Raw genomic sequence first — 16,669 nt, 5'->3', positions numbered from 1 at the left:
GGGGGGACGGACGGACGGACGACACATAAACAGAAAGGAGCAGGAAGAAAACAAAACAGGAACAACCATGCCATCTGCATTTGTTAACTTGCATCTTTCATTTGTTTTCTTTCTCTCTAACAATCGGCTGAGATGTCACGGCTGAGTGTGTGAGTTAGGTTAACTGAGACCGGTCAGTTGGTGTGTATTTTCAGATGTACGCCAGCCGGTGATTGTAATCTAGGGGGCCTGTGTTGTGTGGTGAGTATCCGAGGTCAGTCAGTGAGGGTCTCCAACGGAAATGTCACCTGGGAACCGCACATCATCTGAAATACACAGGACGCTCACTGCATTCAGAGTGGTTAGAGACTGAGAGACCAAACTCTTGGATTCGTATGTGACCTTTCACTAGTTACATCATGAAGCCTCTTGAATTTCTTAATAAGTGTTTTAATCACTGCAGGTTGTCATTGGGTGAGCAGTACAGTCAATAGTTTGTTTCAATTGGTTTTATTCCAAAATTATACCTTTAATCAAAATTCTAACAACGCCGTGCTTCTCTGTAGAATCTGTAAGTCTACATCCGGCTTACGTGAAATTCAAATAAACTACAGAACAATCTAGAATGCAATAAAGAATAGATTCAATGTTATCACACCACAACACCATATCATCAATAATAAAACACACTCATTTATTAATTGGATCAAAACTTTAAGGACAGATACAAATATACACAAAGATACCTCAGAATCTTCACAAGCAACACTTGACTTTTGAGCCTGCCATACCACACGTATTTATCAGCATGTAGGGCACTTGAAGTTTACACACATGGGAGAGTAAACAATGATTGCACAGGTGGCTCAACTGGAGATTTAGCATTTAACATTACCCAAGAACATTATTACAGATTTGTTTTTAGTTGACTAAATGTATTAAATGTTCATATTTGTTATGAAAGCCTATTCAATAGTGTTTGTAGAACAACAGACTAGTGTTTCTCATCATTTGACTTTCATCTCTAGTCAGTGTTTCACTTTAGCCGACCTAGATTAAATGTAATGCAGCTGTAACCTATATGACTGGAACTCCCCACCCTGGTGGAAACAACCCCTCCTGCCCCTTTTCCAGTTCAACTACACTCCTATTGTACAACATAAAGCAACTCACGAATTTCACAAAGTAGCAGGGCAATAGGCTAGTATATGACAGCTGAACATACACATTTATCCAAATGAAAAGTCCCTCTTATTTAACTGTTCTTATTTCCCACTAAGCAAACGTCCCATAACATGTCCATAATTGTTCAAATGTATATACACATAGGGGGGCTATATTCAGCTGCCTTTTGATAAGACAATTTGGCGAGTTCAAAAATATTACCACGCACATGAAGACAGAGCCACCTGAAAGTAGCCTACAGTATGTCACTTTCACAACATGTTCCTGTAAAAAATACGATAATTATTAGTGTTGTATTATATTGAAAGTAGTGACTTTTCAACCAAGTAAAAGACAATAAAGCATTTCTGAAGGCTATAACTCGTAACAAGCATATATATAAAATATCATTGAACAATTTCAAGAAGAAAACTTTGCTAACCATTTACTTGTTACGCAAAGGGTGCATTACGTGGATGGCCTATTCTCACATTTGAAGACAATTTGTAGGTCTGCAAGTAGCTTTAGATACATAGTGGTGTTTTCGTGCAGTGTCAGAAGCTTGCGTTAAGATAAGATATGGTTATCTGTTTAGTTGGATGTGTGTCTGACAGACATTCCAAGGTTTAAAGCTGCATGCCTGATTATGAATCTTGACACACACGTCTGCCATCAAGGCTGGCATAAAAACATCTCCAATTGTCCAGAGGGCAACCGAACACATTCTATTTGCGTTCTTGATTATTCTGTCCAATTGAATTCAATTCCGGGGCATGATGCAACCATGAAAATGTAACACTTAAATTGTTCCCCTCTGTACTGGACAAACAACTCAAGGGTGGAATTTATGTTAAGTTTAAAGTGGAGAGGGGAATTAATACAATTTAATAACGGTTTAAATGGACGGGGTAGTTTCTTTGGTGCCTAAAGTCATGTTCCCCTTTGATCAGCGAGGGAGGGCGACTTTATTGGACATGTTTCTATTTCCAAATCCGCATAACACGCAACGATGCATGTATTTCCTATTATGTAGATAAGGAAGAGAGCGTTTGATATGTAATAAAGGTGGGCCCATAGCCTACTGCCTCTTTAAGCCCCTTAAGTCTGAGAAATGATGAGCGACAGAGGCACCGCGAGAGGGTCAGCGCTATTAACTTCTCGGTTTCTCGGGCTCCACTTAAACTTCTCTCTATTACATGTCGTAATGTGGCGAGATGGGCCCTTTACGTGTCCACCTCCTCAATCCCAAAATAAAAATGCATAGCTGCCCCCCAAAGTGCACGGTAAAATGATAGTCTAGCTGCACATTTCTTATATTTGCTCAGACAGTTCGATACGAAGGGGACAAGGACAAATGATTAGGCTATAGTTAGGCTACTCTTGCACACCCAGTGTTTCGCGATAAACACACAATACAAGCCCCTCAGCAGCATTTGATGCATATGACCGTAGTCCTCGTCACGGTCACTAATCTCGCCAAACTGAAACCGTGCTACGTCGGGAGGGATGTTCCTTCAGCTCTCGGTAATGATCCAGACAACTATGGAAAAAGCATGATAGCATGTTCTTGCAAGAAAACCTACGTGTCTTTTTGCTAAATTGTGGTTGGTTTTGAAATTCGTTTCGGAGAATTCAAAACAGTATGACAAAACATTAACAAATTTATATTGACCTTAAACATAGCCAAATTTCTATTGACCTTGGGGGGATTCTATTATATCATCATGGAAATAATAGAGTGAGGCAACATTCATCTATTTGGACGATATCGACCGGGAATAAATAATAGATTGCTGAGACATTCTAAAATATCTTTATTTCACGAAATATGACATTAATTCAAACGTGTTTATATGTCCAAATATATCAGACATATTTTTATGATTTATAATTAGATTGAAGCTGATTGCTTGTGATTTTGATATTAATTTTAATTAACAGCACTGTCAAATATTAGGCCTACATTAACGGATTGTAACAATAATAATAACAGACAAATAATAATAATAACAAGAATATAATATACCGAGCTTCATGTGTCATTTTTAATTACACCAGTTATCTATTTCGCAGGAGCTTTCATGTACAGAAAAACACCTTTGAGTAATTGGGATGAATGGCCTGTGTACCAGTAAATTCCTTTACATTAATTGAGCCAGAAACCATAACTAATGATGGTCCCAACTGCCTCACTGGGTTTTTCTATGTACTCCTAATCTTTGGACGAATAGTACAATTTTGGTTACCGTTATTTTGATATTACACAGCACCCTGCGTGATTCACATTTCACTCAGAAAAAAATTGTTTGTTGGGATACAAATTATGCTTGATATATTGATAAAATAGGCATTCGAATCCATTCTCTCCTCACAAAATATTTTAAAAATAGGCCTATTTTCCACTGTAAAATATATTCAATTGCACTTTTAAAAAATATGGTTCACATAATAATGAATTCATTATGATCACAATTTATAATGCATATTTTTCGTTGTCACGCAAATTAGATTTTTCCTAAAGATTACCTATTTCTTTCTTAATTTATTAATAGTGCCGCGATTCAACGTTTGGCGTTTGTTCAATCCGCCAGATGTCGCTAGAGGAATGCATATTTTACGCATTAGGCATGCTAAGTGTCTTTGAGACAGATCCCAAGGATTTTCAAGGGAGAACGCCACAGTTACATTTTGTGTAGCTCCCCACCCCACCCCCTCTCTCTCACCCTCCTCAGACACCAGAATCTGAGAATCGATAGAGGGGAAATACGGTTTAGGAACTGAAGAATTTACAGTTAGTCGCGAAACTTTGACAAGCATTTGAGTTGCTCAATTCCACTTTCTGGGACCCTAGTCACATTTCACGTGGGGTCAGAAAGAGTTCAGCCTGGTGAGGTAATGCCGTATGTGTTGCATGAGGAAAACATTGACAGGGCTACGTATAAACAAAAAAAACTTCACTGTAGATTATGTAAACACTGAGATAAACAAACCTATATAAATGAATAGTTAGTTAATCACTAGATTTTAACATATACATTCGAGTATTGATATTGTCTGAACATCAATTGAACAAAAGCCTACTATAAAACTTCAGAAAATAACCATAAATTAAATATACCTGAACGCAATTCAGAATTATCTTTGTATTGACCTTTAGGTTACTGAAAGTGTTGGTTTTCTGTCCCCTTCAGAAAAGTCTATGATCTACTCTTATCTGTGGGCTTTCTATAGCCAACATTAGCTTTTCCTATTAGCATAATCTCAAATAGTCTAAGGCGGGCCAACTCAGAACAAAGTAACAAACAAGATTAGGCCGATGTTATTTGTTCCTGTGGTTAAGCAGCGATTGTTTCTAAAGAAGTATTTAAGGTCACTAAGAGGATTTAAATCCCGATTCGTATCAGTGACCTTTTTGAAGGAATTAAATCAACAAAACATTTCTCCATATTTAGCAACATATAGGCTACCAGGCTACTTTAGAGGAAGCCATGGCAAAGTAGAGATATTGGTGTCTGTTTTGAAATGGGAGTTTGGGGGTTAGTTCTTTTACAGTGGGTGCACTTTTAGGATGTGACACCGAGTGGATCTTTAGCCTCGTGATTGTCTCAGTAGTGTTTTCCTTGAAATGGATCCGCTGTCCCCTAATGAATCCAAACGCAGCTGGCCATGTCCCACACGGACACCGAGAGCTTTAACCCTAAACTGACCTCAATTTGACACCACCAGATGAAATTTTACCGCCTGTTAATGCCATCTTCTGCAGAAGAGACGGATCCGCATGTTGACGGAGATGCACTTCTACTTGAACACAGATTTTGTTCATATGTATCCTTATCCATATGAGTCCTCAACCTGAAAAGTCACACAATGGGAAATCCACTTATTGAAAATGTAGTGCTAAACATAATGGAAACTTGGGCATGATATGGGACACTTGAAAGGTCTTGGTTTGCAAACACTTGCATGTTTCCAAAACCATGAGAACATGTTTTAGGTATCCTCCATTTAATCTAGGCTATGTTCTAGGTTTTATAAGGCTAATTTAATAGTATTATTAAATATTAATTAGAATTATATTAAGACTATTAAGTATTAAGATTGAAATACAATATCCAGAACGAGGATGTAGAGTGTATAAAAGTGTATTTATTGCCATAACTAAAATATAATGTCTCACTAACAGGATTCAGATTTATGTTAGATTTGAATGCTGATAGAGGCTATATTTTGGATTCACCATTGAATTGCATTGTAATGAACAGCATGTACTTAGTTTGTACCAAGAACTATAAGTGAAATACCTCAGATAAACTTCATAAACATTTAACATATTGTGTTATACACATTAGATAAAATATACAACTTTTGAATGTTCAAAAGGTTGAGGTGCATTTGGGAAGAAAAGGCTATTTGATATATCACCACCTCATGTTTCACAAGCTCTTCGAATGTGTACATCCCCCGTCTTTAGGCCAATATATATATAAGATAAAATATTTGTTTAAAAAAAACAGTGTATACGATTTTGACCGTATAACGTAAAAATGTGCCACATTTTAATTATCCAACGTTTAAAAATGTTACTTACATTTTGGGGGATTGGATGGCTCTAATGCGACTGAATCATTTTCTACATTCACAGAATAGGCCTAATCATATCAGCTACTTAGTCTGACTTTCCACAACTGCACTGTTGGAGAACCTTCCGTTTTACGAGACACAACAAAGGACATAATATGATTCACTTACCATGTTTGTCCGGAAGAAAAACGCTAGGGTTAATGTACAGGTCATAGTGCACGATATCATTATAAGCAGTCGGGCTAATATCAAAAACCCATGTCTTCAAAAGCTCACGCATCCAGCCGCTGGTTCTGTTCACGGAATGTAACATCGGTCAGAGGTATTTGGAGACGATGCATGCCGCTCTGCGCATAACACTGTAGTTCCTTCTCGGGCTATTGCACGTTGAACTGTCCACACAGCCGTTCGTCAACCCTGCAGTCCTACTTTTTCTTGTAGGGCTTCCCACCCCCTTATGCCAACAAACATAATTGTTGTCACAGTCCTTCATTTTAAAAATATTTTTCAATTGCTATTTCTATTGTCATCCCAAGCAACCATATGGCGCGTTTGTTTGTTGGGAGTATATTGACCTTAACAGCTGAATCCAACCCACTAGCTCATCCAACCTATGAATGGTTAATTTCGACAACCACCAAAAATGTCACCGAGCCATAAATGTATCAATTTATGTGAAAACATATCAATATAACGATTATGCCATCTGCGCAAAAGTGTATATTATCATTGATGGAGCTAAATATTAAAAGGGATAGATGGCCTGTTTCGGTTTTGTGCGTAAAAAAGCTTGGGCTCAGGGAAAAAGGGCTATAGCCTCAGCGCAATCGATGGCCGGAGCGTTGCTCCTCCTCTAAACTTCAAACTCAAGACATGATTGATGATCTTGGGGAGCTTTGATAATTGACTACTCTGAGGTAAGGCACGGATTTCTGTCTAGAGAGGGGATTGGACGAGAGAAACATACAAAATTACTTTCTCTACAAAAGCTTTTTCTTTTTGGAAAAGTTCATTCTGGACTGAGAAGGGGTGCGCCATATCGTTTAATTTGCTAAACAGCCCCGTTCATAATTAGCAGTACGATTAAAAGGTATTACCGAGATATTTCATACTAGGCACACCGGCTATAACCACAACACAAGATAACAAGTAAGCGTTAACAAGTAAGCGTCATGCTCATAAATTAAACTCAAAACGAATCAGGTATCTTTACAGTGTCATTATAGATGATTTGACTAGAGATCATGTTTTGATTGCGTGACGGATTCTTAGTTTAGAATATTTTTGAGTGAAAACAATAAGTATGAGTGGTGATGTGTGAACAATAGGCTACTTACTGTTCATTATTTATCATATTTATGATGACTTTTTTTGACTCGTGAACAGTACGGGGTGCCACGCGTATTTCTTTCAGACTATTTGCAATAGTGAAACTAGAACAAGTTAGTCGTGCGCCTTTGCTCGGGCATTTCCTACTCTTATTATACAGCGCTATAGGTCCGCGTTGGCATGTATAGGAAAACGCTGCTTCGGATCTAAAAGCAGAGCAGAGTAACACAAATAGGCTACTTCACTTTTTTGCCTCTCACTTATCAGCGAAGGGAATTGCCTGGGAGTGTAGAATCTGTGTTGTTTGGCTCCCCCCGTGAGGAGTTGAAGCCGTCCTCGTGCATACTCTGCATATCACAGGATTTGGTCTCTCCTCTCTTTCTGTAGCTGCTGTAGGACTGGCTATGGCCACCGCTACTTCCGGGTTCCGTCATTTCATTCTCCCGCCGATCAGCGCAGCAAACTGACTCTGTTCTATAAGCAAGCTAGCAGCCAACCTGCCAACACTCGCTGACACTCACTCATCTCAGACCGCGAGATAGACGAAATACCTACGGGGGAAGGAAAGATCTGAATTGCAATCTCTTAATTTCTATTGCTTTTTCTTTTTACAGTAATAATAAAACAAGATAGCAATCCGGAGGCATAAAGAGGACGCGGACTTGCTGGATGAAAACGGGCTGAAAAGATTCATCCTCTCTTGAACATCATCACCAACCATCATTCATTCATTACCTTGACAACCCCTGGCTTTGATTGACAGCTGGAGTGGCAAAAAGCCACGAGACACGACAGTTTAGTTACATGCAGGTTGTTGATGGGCCGATTGTAACCTTCAGTTTGGTGCTTGACCATTTTTTTTATTTTTTGGGGAAAGAGGAAAACAAGAAAAATTGCAAAACTCATCCTGATGCTTCTGCTTGCACTCTACCACATTGGAGAATAGGAGAATTCGCAAAGTTGGTTGAAAAAGGAATCTTACCACTAAATCACTTTCTAACCTGACTGGGATATTAAATATACGACACATCCAGGAGTTTATTGGAGCGCAGCCTGATGGCGCAAAGGGTAGGTTTTAAATCTCCAACACTTACCTATACAAATCCACTCTAGGAGGGCCTCCATATCGCTATCCTCTTGTCAGTGGCGGCTTATTTATAAATTGTTCATATCTAAGCCGTTTTATTTGACATTTTTGCAGTAGGCTACCTTTACTCTTCAAGCGGAGTTAAAGCCTCTGCTTAACCGACGGTCTCCGCAGCATTCGTGGAGCAGTTTTAAAGGGACTCCTAAGTAATTCGGTGTTTTGCCAAAGTAACCCACCTTCGGGGATTCAGAACATTAAAATGTTTTTGGTAATTACAAATACAAACCTTATCAATGTATTCACTTGGTAGTTTAGCCATAGCGATTGCCTTTTCTGCCGAAGCAACAGGAATGGCACAAGGATTTGCTTACTTTTTTCAATTGCTGGTGTAGTAGCCTCGTTTTACTATAGCGCTTTGACTATAGCCTACTATGACTTCAGTAACATGTTACCTGATAACTAGCCTATATGTACATTTTGGCCACGTTACGCGTGAGTTTCTATCCTCTGACTTTCTTGTTGTTTTATTCCAGTACGATGAGCTGGCCCATTATGGTGGGATGGACGGAGTCGGGGTCCCGGCGTCTATGTACGGAGACCCGCATGCTCCACGGCCGCTACCCCAAGTCCATCACTTGAACCATGGACCACCGCTCCATGGCCAGCACTACGGTGCTCATGCACCCCATCCCAGCGTTATGCCCAACAGCATGGGCTCCGCTGTCAATGATGTTTTAAAGAGGGATAAAGATCAAATCTATGGGTAGGTGGACTATAATTACATACTTTATTTTTTTTATCTATTTTTACGCTTTCAGTGTGTTTTGACTTATGGACGTTTTACTTGTTGCAAAAGTTAACCCAGCGTAGGCCTATATGCATTGGCAAGTTTACAAAATGAAGTGTAGTTTAGCTAAAAAAATAAAATATTGTCAAAACCTAGAGGTCTATGTTTATCAGTCATCTGATATTATCACAACCTACATTTAAAAAATAATATGGATAACCATTATAGTATACAATTAAAACTAAGCATGTTTCAAATAGAAGGATGCATCTTATTGGCATATTGTAAAAAGGGGATAAACACACACTGCAACGTATGGTTATGGCTACTTGTAAACAAGTTGATAGGTCCGAGTTTATATTTGGTATAATCGCCAAAACATTATAATAGTCAGCACTAATGCGTCAGTGTCCGTGCGTAAAATGCATTGGGAAAATATAAGACAAATTATGTCATTTGTAAACAATGCATTTTTGCCATTGATGTGCACATAGCTTATTCATAAAATGTTTACAAAGTAATCTACTTTATGAAACCATTTGGAGATACGTTTCAAATGTAATCTCAGTCAAAACCTTGGAAAGCATAGTAGTTTCAATGATTCCTGACAAATTCTTCACTATTTACACTCCTTGGGATCTTTAGTTTTACGCACAACTTTAACTTGCTGTGTCGCCGTGTGATTAGCTTGTGTTAAGCCTGTGTGGAGGAGCTGGCTGCCAGGTTGTGTTCAGGCTCTGTTTCCCCTCTTGCAGTCACCCATTATTCCCGCTGCTCGCGTTGGTTTTTGAGAAGTGCGAACTGGCGACGTGCACTCCGAGGGAGCCTGGGGTAGCAGGCGGCGATGTCTGCTCCTCCGACTCCTTCAATGAGGACATCGCAGTCTTTGCCAAACAGGTCACTTTTTATATATTTTTTTCTAAACACCTAATAGGATTTTCCAAGTGCTCATGGCACGCGTATCTTCTTGTTAACTTTTTACACATTTCACTTTTTGGATTTTTAAAGTTAAAGTTGAACATTAAAAGTGTGTTTGTTAGGTTATATAATTTCGAAGTTAAAACGCAAATAACACTGATAATATTGACTCATTAATGTCTACACAGCATGAAATGCAAACATAATATACCTTTGAATTGTGTTTTATTTATGATACAACATTATTGCACTAAAGTCCAATATATATTTTGGAATGGATTCATGACTAAATGCATTCAACGCCTGTAAGAAGTAGTCGAATTAACCCCACATCTTTGGTGTTATTCTAGGTCCGAGCAGAAAAACCTTTATTTTCATCAAATCCAGAGTTGGACAATTTGGTAAGCACTATGCACGACCGTTTGCTTTTGAATTCCCTTTTTTGGTCTAACTATTACTTCTACTTAGCTTGTTTTTGACTTAAACCATGCTCTTGTGTTCTCAGCATCGCAAAGTAAACATGTAAGGATTTGATGCAAAAGCACAACACAGATGTTAGATAGGTTTCTTTGAAGTGAACAAGGGGAAGCTCTGAGGGGTCTCGAGTGGCACAGCATTACGCTGCCTACAGGAGGCCGTGAGGGAAGCCTCTGATTAGGCTAAAAAGCGCTGGGACTCTCACTGGGCGAATCCTGCGCCATGGTCACTTATTTGGGAGCAATGGAGCAGGGTTTGCCGTTGGAATCGCTGCCTATGTAGCCCAGATCAATTGGCTCGGTTGACCAAATGTGTCTTGCCTAATTCAGTTGTTAGATCATCTTAACATTTTTACTTTTCAAATGTTAAATGAATAGCGAATGCAGTATCGCACACCACGACAAATGTGGGAATCATAACTTTGCTCGAGAACCCCATTGTCTAAACTTCAAGAAAATGCAGGAGTGTGTTTTTGTTATATGAAGTGAAAATAGCAATGCCTTATACTTACCATTCCATTATACATTCATAATTTGAAGACTCCAAAATGTTGATTTTTATTCTTGTTTATTCCTGTTTTCAGATGATACAAGCCATACAAGTATTACGATTTCACCTTTTGGAATTAGAAAAGGTATTTTTTTATTTTTACAATTCATATTTTTATTGTGTGATTATAGTGTTTGAGACGTGATCCGCATTAGATTCTGCATGTGGCCCTGTATTTACATAACTCGTATAGTAAAGTAGCCTAATTTGTAGCACAAATGTGAAAGTTAGACAGTTTTTAAATTTAGCTGAAAATGAGTTTATATTCTATGTGATGTAATACATTATTAAGAGAAACATTCATATTCAACTATTAAAATACCGTAATGTTTAATTGTCATAAAGAGACTCATAAAATAATTCCGAGTGATTGGATTGAATTCACACACTTGGGCCTATACAAATCACTGACCGTATTGCTAATGCTTTGGCATTATTGTTATGGTAATATCTCAGGTTTGAAGGCTGGAGATTTGGCCTCAACTGGTTATTATATGCCGAGTTTACGCATGGTGTTTATTTTTTTCCGTTCAACTTGTTGCCCTGGTCTCAAGAGAATAATAACAGCTGCAACAATGTGACTATTGTTTCCTTGCGCGGATAATGCCCCTTAATTGTAGGCTAGATATTCTTGGATTGTCTGCACCGTTTCCCTATCCTGACCATTTTTTATTTTCTCCTTGTTCTAGGTGCACGAGCTCTGCGACAATTTTTGCCACCGGTACATCAGTTGTTTGAAAGGAAAAATGCCAATAGATCTAGTTATTGACGAGCGGGATGGAAGCTCGAAGTCAGACCACGAAGAGCTCTCAGGATCTTCGACCAACCTTGCCGATCACGTAAGTAATAAGCTTTTCTATCTTTATAGTCGTTTTATCAGAAAGTTATAGAGGCCTGTTACGGCGTCGTTGTTGTGAGTGCGTGTTGTTTGTTGTTTGTCATATTGAAGTAGACGTTTTCAAATAGTCATTTGAGACATTTTATTGTCGTTAGAAGTTGTTTCAAATGTATTTTACTAAAGGTGTAATTTGTTGATTGTTTTACATGGTGTGAACTGTCATTATAGTCACCGTTTAGCCTGTGTTGTGGTATATGTCCTCAGCAGTAGGCCTGTTGGTGCTGTTGCATGCTGCAGATGCATTTGGGAAATCGATATTTTTGGGTCAAAAGTCATTTGTGATACAATGCAGTGAGTTATTGTTTTAGTCTTTTGATTAGGGGCATTCATGTGTGTATAATTACTGTTTGTCTCTGTGTGTGTGTGTGTGTGTGTGTGTGTGTGTGTGTGTGTGTGTGTGTGTGTGTGTGTGTGTGTGTGTGTGTGTGTGTGTGTGTGTGTGTGTGTGTGTGTGTGTGTGTGTGTGTGTGTGTGTGTGTGTGTGTTTGTGTGTGTTTGTGTGTTTTGTTTTGTTTTTGGGGGATATGGATTGTTGGACATTGAATGTGAAAGCGATTAAATGTTGCTCAGAATTACAATAGAATAGCACGTTTTTGGAGTGGACTAATGATTTTAAAAAGCAAGGGCACAATTCCGAGAGACAGTGTAAGAGACTAATGATTTGGGGCGTGCGTAAAAAAGCTTTCGTATTTTGCTGCAGAAAGGGCGAAAGTGATATTCAATATGGGCTACCATCAATGTCAAGTTCATAATGTGGTATTAGGCCTACCTCACGGCTTGGCAGTGCAGTAATGGCGTTACTTGCTGTTGCTGTTAATGTGTTTAATTGTTTCTTATTGATCGCCCTGTGGTTCTGCTCTGCAGTGACTCTCTCCTCTGCACCCCAATTTTATGGCCTTGAGTTTCCATAATAATGAATTCAATTACATACACCTGAAGTACAGTGCCTTTAAATTTCAAGATTTATCCCGTGCCTTAAACGCGTCTTGTTCGGTGTAAAAACGGGACGCTGCATATAATCGGTGCATTGTATAAAGGCCTAACGTTGATAATTCATTATTGATTTAATATCTGGGATCAGATCTAATATCCCTATTAAATAGGTTGTAGGGATGACGTTTTGGTGAATTCGCGGTGTGTATTTCGTGACAGAGTGACTGGTTTATATCTGAGCAGCACGAGCCCAAGCCTATTAGGAATGAAAGCAGATTTAAGTAAGGTGAATGCACCAATTTGTAAGTCGCTCTGGATAAGAGCGTCTGCTAAATGACTTAAATGTAAATGTAAATGTAAGTATTATTCAAAGTCACTGCGCTGCAACTGTTGGGTCTAGCTATAATAGCGTTGAGTTGCGCAGTCAGTGTGCAACGCATAAGGTGAATTAAAACACAATTAACACCCGTAGCAAAGTGGGGCCGAGCAGCGGTTAAAAGCTCAACACGGTGGAGCTCCTCTCCAGAATAGGCTAAAGTGTAGAAATGAGGCATTCTGTTGTTTATACTGAAGAGATTAGATAAACTAGCCTGTTTAGTTTCGTGGCAGATGGTTGATATTCAAGCCAATTTCCAATGTTCCCTCGCAATGTTTATCCCTCGCAATGTTTAGACCTATGCAATTGTCATCGGGTCCAGTTGTGAGAAATATTATTTTGATAATTAGGTCATTAAATATGCCAATACATAAAATCAGGAGCAGCAATAAACAAACGCGAAGGTGCACGACACGTCATTTATCTTGGGATCGTTCTCACTGACCACTTCATGAGTTGTTTTATATAGGTTGAGGCGATTTCTTTCTCTCTTGTGGCAGCACTGATCATTTTACTACAGCTAATTGTTGGGCACAAGCCTTACTAAAGCGGAGGGAGGTTGCGTATGCGTTTCTATTATATCTTGTTTACTGAGCGACTATAGTGCTGAACTGTATGTAGTGTGATTACAGGCTAATAATGTACAGGCTCTCAGATGATCTTTATTCAAATGTTTAAAAAAAAATATTAAACAATAAAATTAAAATAAGATGTGCAGTATAAAATAAGATGTGCAGTATAAAATAAGATGTGCAGTATAAAATAAGATGTGCAGTATAAAATAAGATGTGCAGTATAAAATAAGATATATAAAATAAGATGTGCAGTATAAAATAAGATGTGCAGTATAAAATAAGATGTGCAGTATAAAATAAGATGTGCAGTATAAAATAAGATGTGCAGTATAAAATAAGATGTGCAGTATAAAATAAGATGTGCAGTATAAAATAAGATGTGCAGTATGCACGGACTGTTACGTTGGTATAAACGTAACGTGTACTGTGATAGGCTGAGCATATATTTATTGTTGCACTTACATGTATCGACTTTTTATTATACTTCTTGACAGTAATGTGAAATGCAGTGCAAAATATAATTGCTGATATAAAAGTAAAAACAGTATGGCTCAAACTATAGGTCAAGGGTCATGAAGAATACCGGATGCATACAACAGAAGAGTATATATTATAGTGCCCTGTGCTTATCCAGGCCCTAAAACCCTGTAGTTAATGACTATATCCCCCACATTATGCTCACTCATTTCCATATCATATTTTAGTAGTTTGAGTTGTATATGCCTCAAATACGACGAGGAATATAATGAGTGAACACAATATTGAAATCGGTGTATAGCAACACGTGTGTGTAGGCCTACTGTTGGGTTTCTGAGTTGCAGCTACACTTGTTTTGTTTTATTTATTTTACTATTTATTTTGCTTCTGTTTTATTATTCATTTCTATCCTCTCTTCTAGTTGGAGAGGGGAAGGCAATTTGATAGTTAGATATGCTAATTTATTTAGTTAGAATCTCTCACGTCCATTTTTCTTTGCTTTGATATGCATTTTTAATATATAGCCCAGGGCTACATCTCATTTGGTGAAAGTTGGGCTTGCTGGAGATGATGAGGCTCTTCACGGAGACAGCCCGTTGAGCTTGTTTTTCCCCCTCTCCCTTTCCCTCTCTCTCTAACAAGGTATCATGGTCTGACTTCAGTATTCAACGTTTGTCCAGTGGATAAACGTACAATTTTGACAGTTAAGCTTAGGCATTCATTCCGACTGCTTAAGGTAAGGGTTGATGGCTGGGATAGGGGTTACGGTAAGAGTTAAGGTTTGGGATTGAACCCCCGATCCTCGGAGCCAGAGCACGCAAGCCTACTAGATGGTAATAGGTGCTCACGTTGCCCCCAGTGGACGGTAATTGAAGGCATCTCCCAACGTCCTGGGGACCAGGACAAACGTCAAATACTGAAGTCGATCTGATGTGACCTGGCTGCTCTCCCTCTCTAGCCCCCTCAATTCTCTACCTGACAGTAGACCCTAATAAGTCCTCTGTTATTTACACTTCAACGCTGTATTGTCAGAGCTGATTGGATTATACCATTGTCAGAGGGAGCCTTTTATGGCACTGTTGCTTTCTTACGTTGGATTTCTATGACTATTGCTGTACTCGCATGTCTTTTAATTAATGAAATGACATTTCTGCCTTCTCTGTGCTACATCCAATTAAGGCACCAAATAGCCTAGAAATAATGGTTGCGGAATATGATCTGTTCTAATGAATTTGTTCTTTGTGCCTCCTCGTGTCTATTGTACAGCCTTCTTCCACCAAGCTGTACATATTGGCCAAGATTTGATTTATCACCCCAACACATGCGCACGCTGTTGACATCTTTTTTTTACGACTTGTGCATAGTCTGTTATGAAGAAATATTGTGGGATTTGAGTTTTCTGCCACTCTCGGTTTTTCACTCGACGCTTGAGGGCTGCCGGTTGTAGTTCCCACAAAGGTTACGCAGGTTATCCTAGCACTGCACGGCCAGAGAGAAAACACTAGTGTTTACATCTGGTTCTCTGGTAAAGGCTTGGGCCCATTGATCCGATGGAATGATGATGACAAGGAATCAAACCGATAATATGACATCTTTGCACAACGTACAATGGCGTTTGTTGTTGTCATTGCACATGTAATGTATGTTCTGTTTCTTTATGTTCCTATGCTTAGCACTACACGCGCTTTGCTCCGTAATCATACACTCTGCCTCCCTGCGTTGGCCTTACGTCTAGCCTCCGGGGCTTCCGGTGCTGTCGAACCGTGGAATTTCTCCATTTTGGAAGATGTTCTAATTGAACTAGCACCAGCTCTCGCCGACCAAACTGTCTCTGTTTGGATCCCCCGTCAAAAATAATATGTAGTTGAGTGGCCTGACTGCACCGTTCCAGACAATTGTTTTGTGATGGTAGAACGTCCGGGCCGACGTTTCCTATTTGATTTGTGTTCAGATGCAGGGGCCTGTTGGCAGGCATGTCTAATCAATATGGGTAGTAAGGGAGAGAAATACACACAATCCCTACTCGCCCGTCCCTCCCTCCTAGCTCCCTCCCTCCTAGCTCCCTCCCTCCTAACTCCGTGCAATGGACGCCGGTGCAACCTACAACTGAGCCGGGGATAAAAACGTTTCAAAAGCTGTAGTACTATTAGTTGTCAGATGATTTGCATTTTTACACCTATTGAACCGTGCATATTCATAATGACTACTGCCCAGGGGTGTGTATTCGCAATACCTTTTCTTGTTGTTTTGTCATTTGAAATATTTGAGCTGTATTCTAAGATGCTGTCATCTGTGGTCGAGATGTCTTTTTGAATCAATCAGTTGTTCAGATTGACGAGTAATGTTCTGGTGTTGGTATGAGTCGATGTCGTTAATCACATAGCATTCAATGGAGTGGAATCCCGTTCTTATCTGTGCCTTCTGATAGAATGATTGCACATGTAATGTGCCATTCAGTGGAATGAGACTTATTTCGCCCTGAAGTAAATCCCCCACCATACACTCTGGCAGTCACCCAGGCCTCTCTTAAAACACACAA

General features: G+C 39.2%; 1 protein-coding gene and 1 long non-coding RNA gene across 10 annotated transcripts in view; one reads left to right on the top strand and one right to left on the bottom strand.

Annotated features, from left to right (window-relative positions):
* Positions 1–652: 652 nt before the first annotated feature.
* LOC124001572 lies at positions 653–6,615 on the bottom strand. Its single transcript, XR_006832811.1, has 2 exons — positions 5,893–6,615; positions 653–4,995 (listed from the first exon to the last, which is right to left on the bottom strand). It is a non-coding gene; the product is annotated as an uncharacterized LOC124001572 (long non-coding RNA).
* LOC124001571 (homeobox protein Meis2-like) overlaps positions 6,502–16,669 on the top strand; it is a 114,548-nt gene continuing 104,380 nt past the window's right edge. The window contains exons 1-7 of one of the 9 annotated variants that reach the window (XM_046308472.1): positions 6,509–6,814; positions 7,668–8,121; positions 8,674–8,903; positions 9,683–9,824; positions 10,196–10,246; positions 10,906–10,956; positions 11,561–11,710. In XM_046308472.1, the coding sequence (XP_046164428.1) occupies positions 8,110–8,121; positions 8,674–8,903; positions 9,683–9,824; positions 10,196–10,246; positions 10,906–10,956; positions 11,561–11,710 (636 nt within the window). In that variant the 5' untranslated portion in view covers positions 6,509–6,814; positions 7,668–8,109. Of the gene's footprint in view, positions 6,888–6,953; positions 8,122–8,193; positions 8,409–8,673; positions 8,904–9,682; positions 9,825–10,195; positions 10,247–10,905; positions 10,957–11,560; positions 11,711–16,669 lie in introns of those variants that run through there. The other 8 variants (XM_046308471.1, XM_046308470.1, XM_046308477.1 and 5 more) reach the window with 8 other exon arrangements.

This window comes from Oncorhynchus gorbuscha, linkage group LG17 (assembly GCF_021184085.1).
Source record: "Oncorhynchus gorbuscha isolate QuinsamMale2020 ecotype Even-year linkage group LG17, OgorEven_v1.0, whole genome shotgun sequence".
NCBI lineage: Eukaryota > Metazoa > Chordata > Actinopteri > Salmoniformes > Salmonidae > Oncorhynchus > Oncorhynchus gorbuscha.
This window is presented reverse-complemented; position numbering and strand designations above follow the sequence as displayed.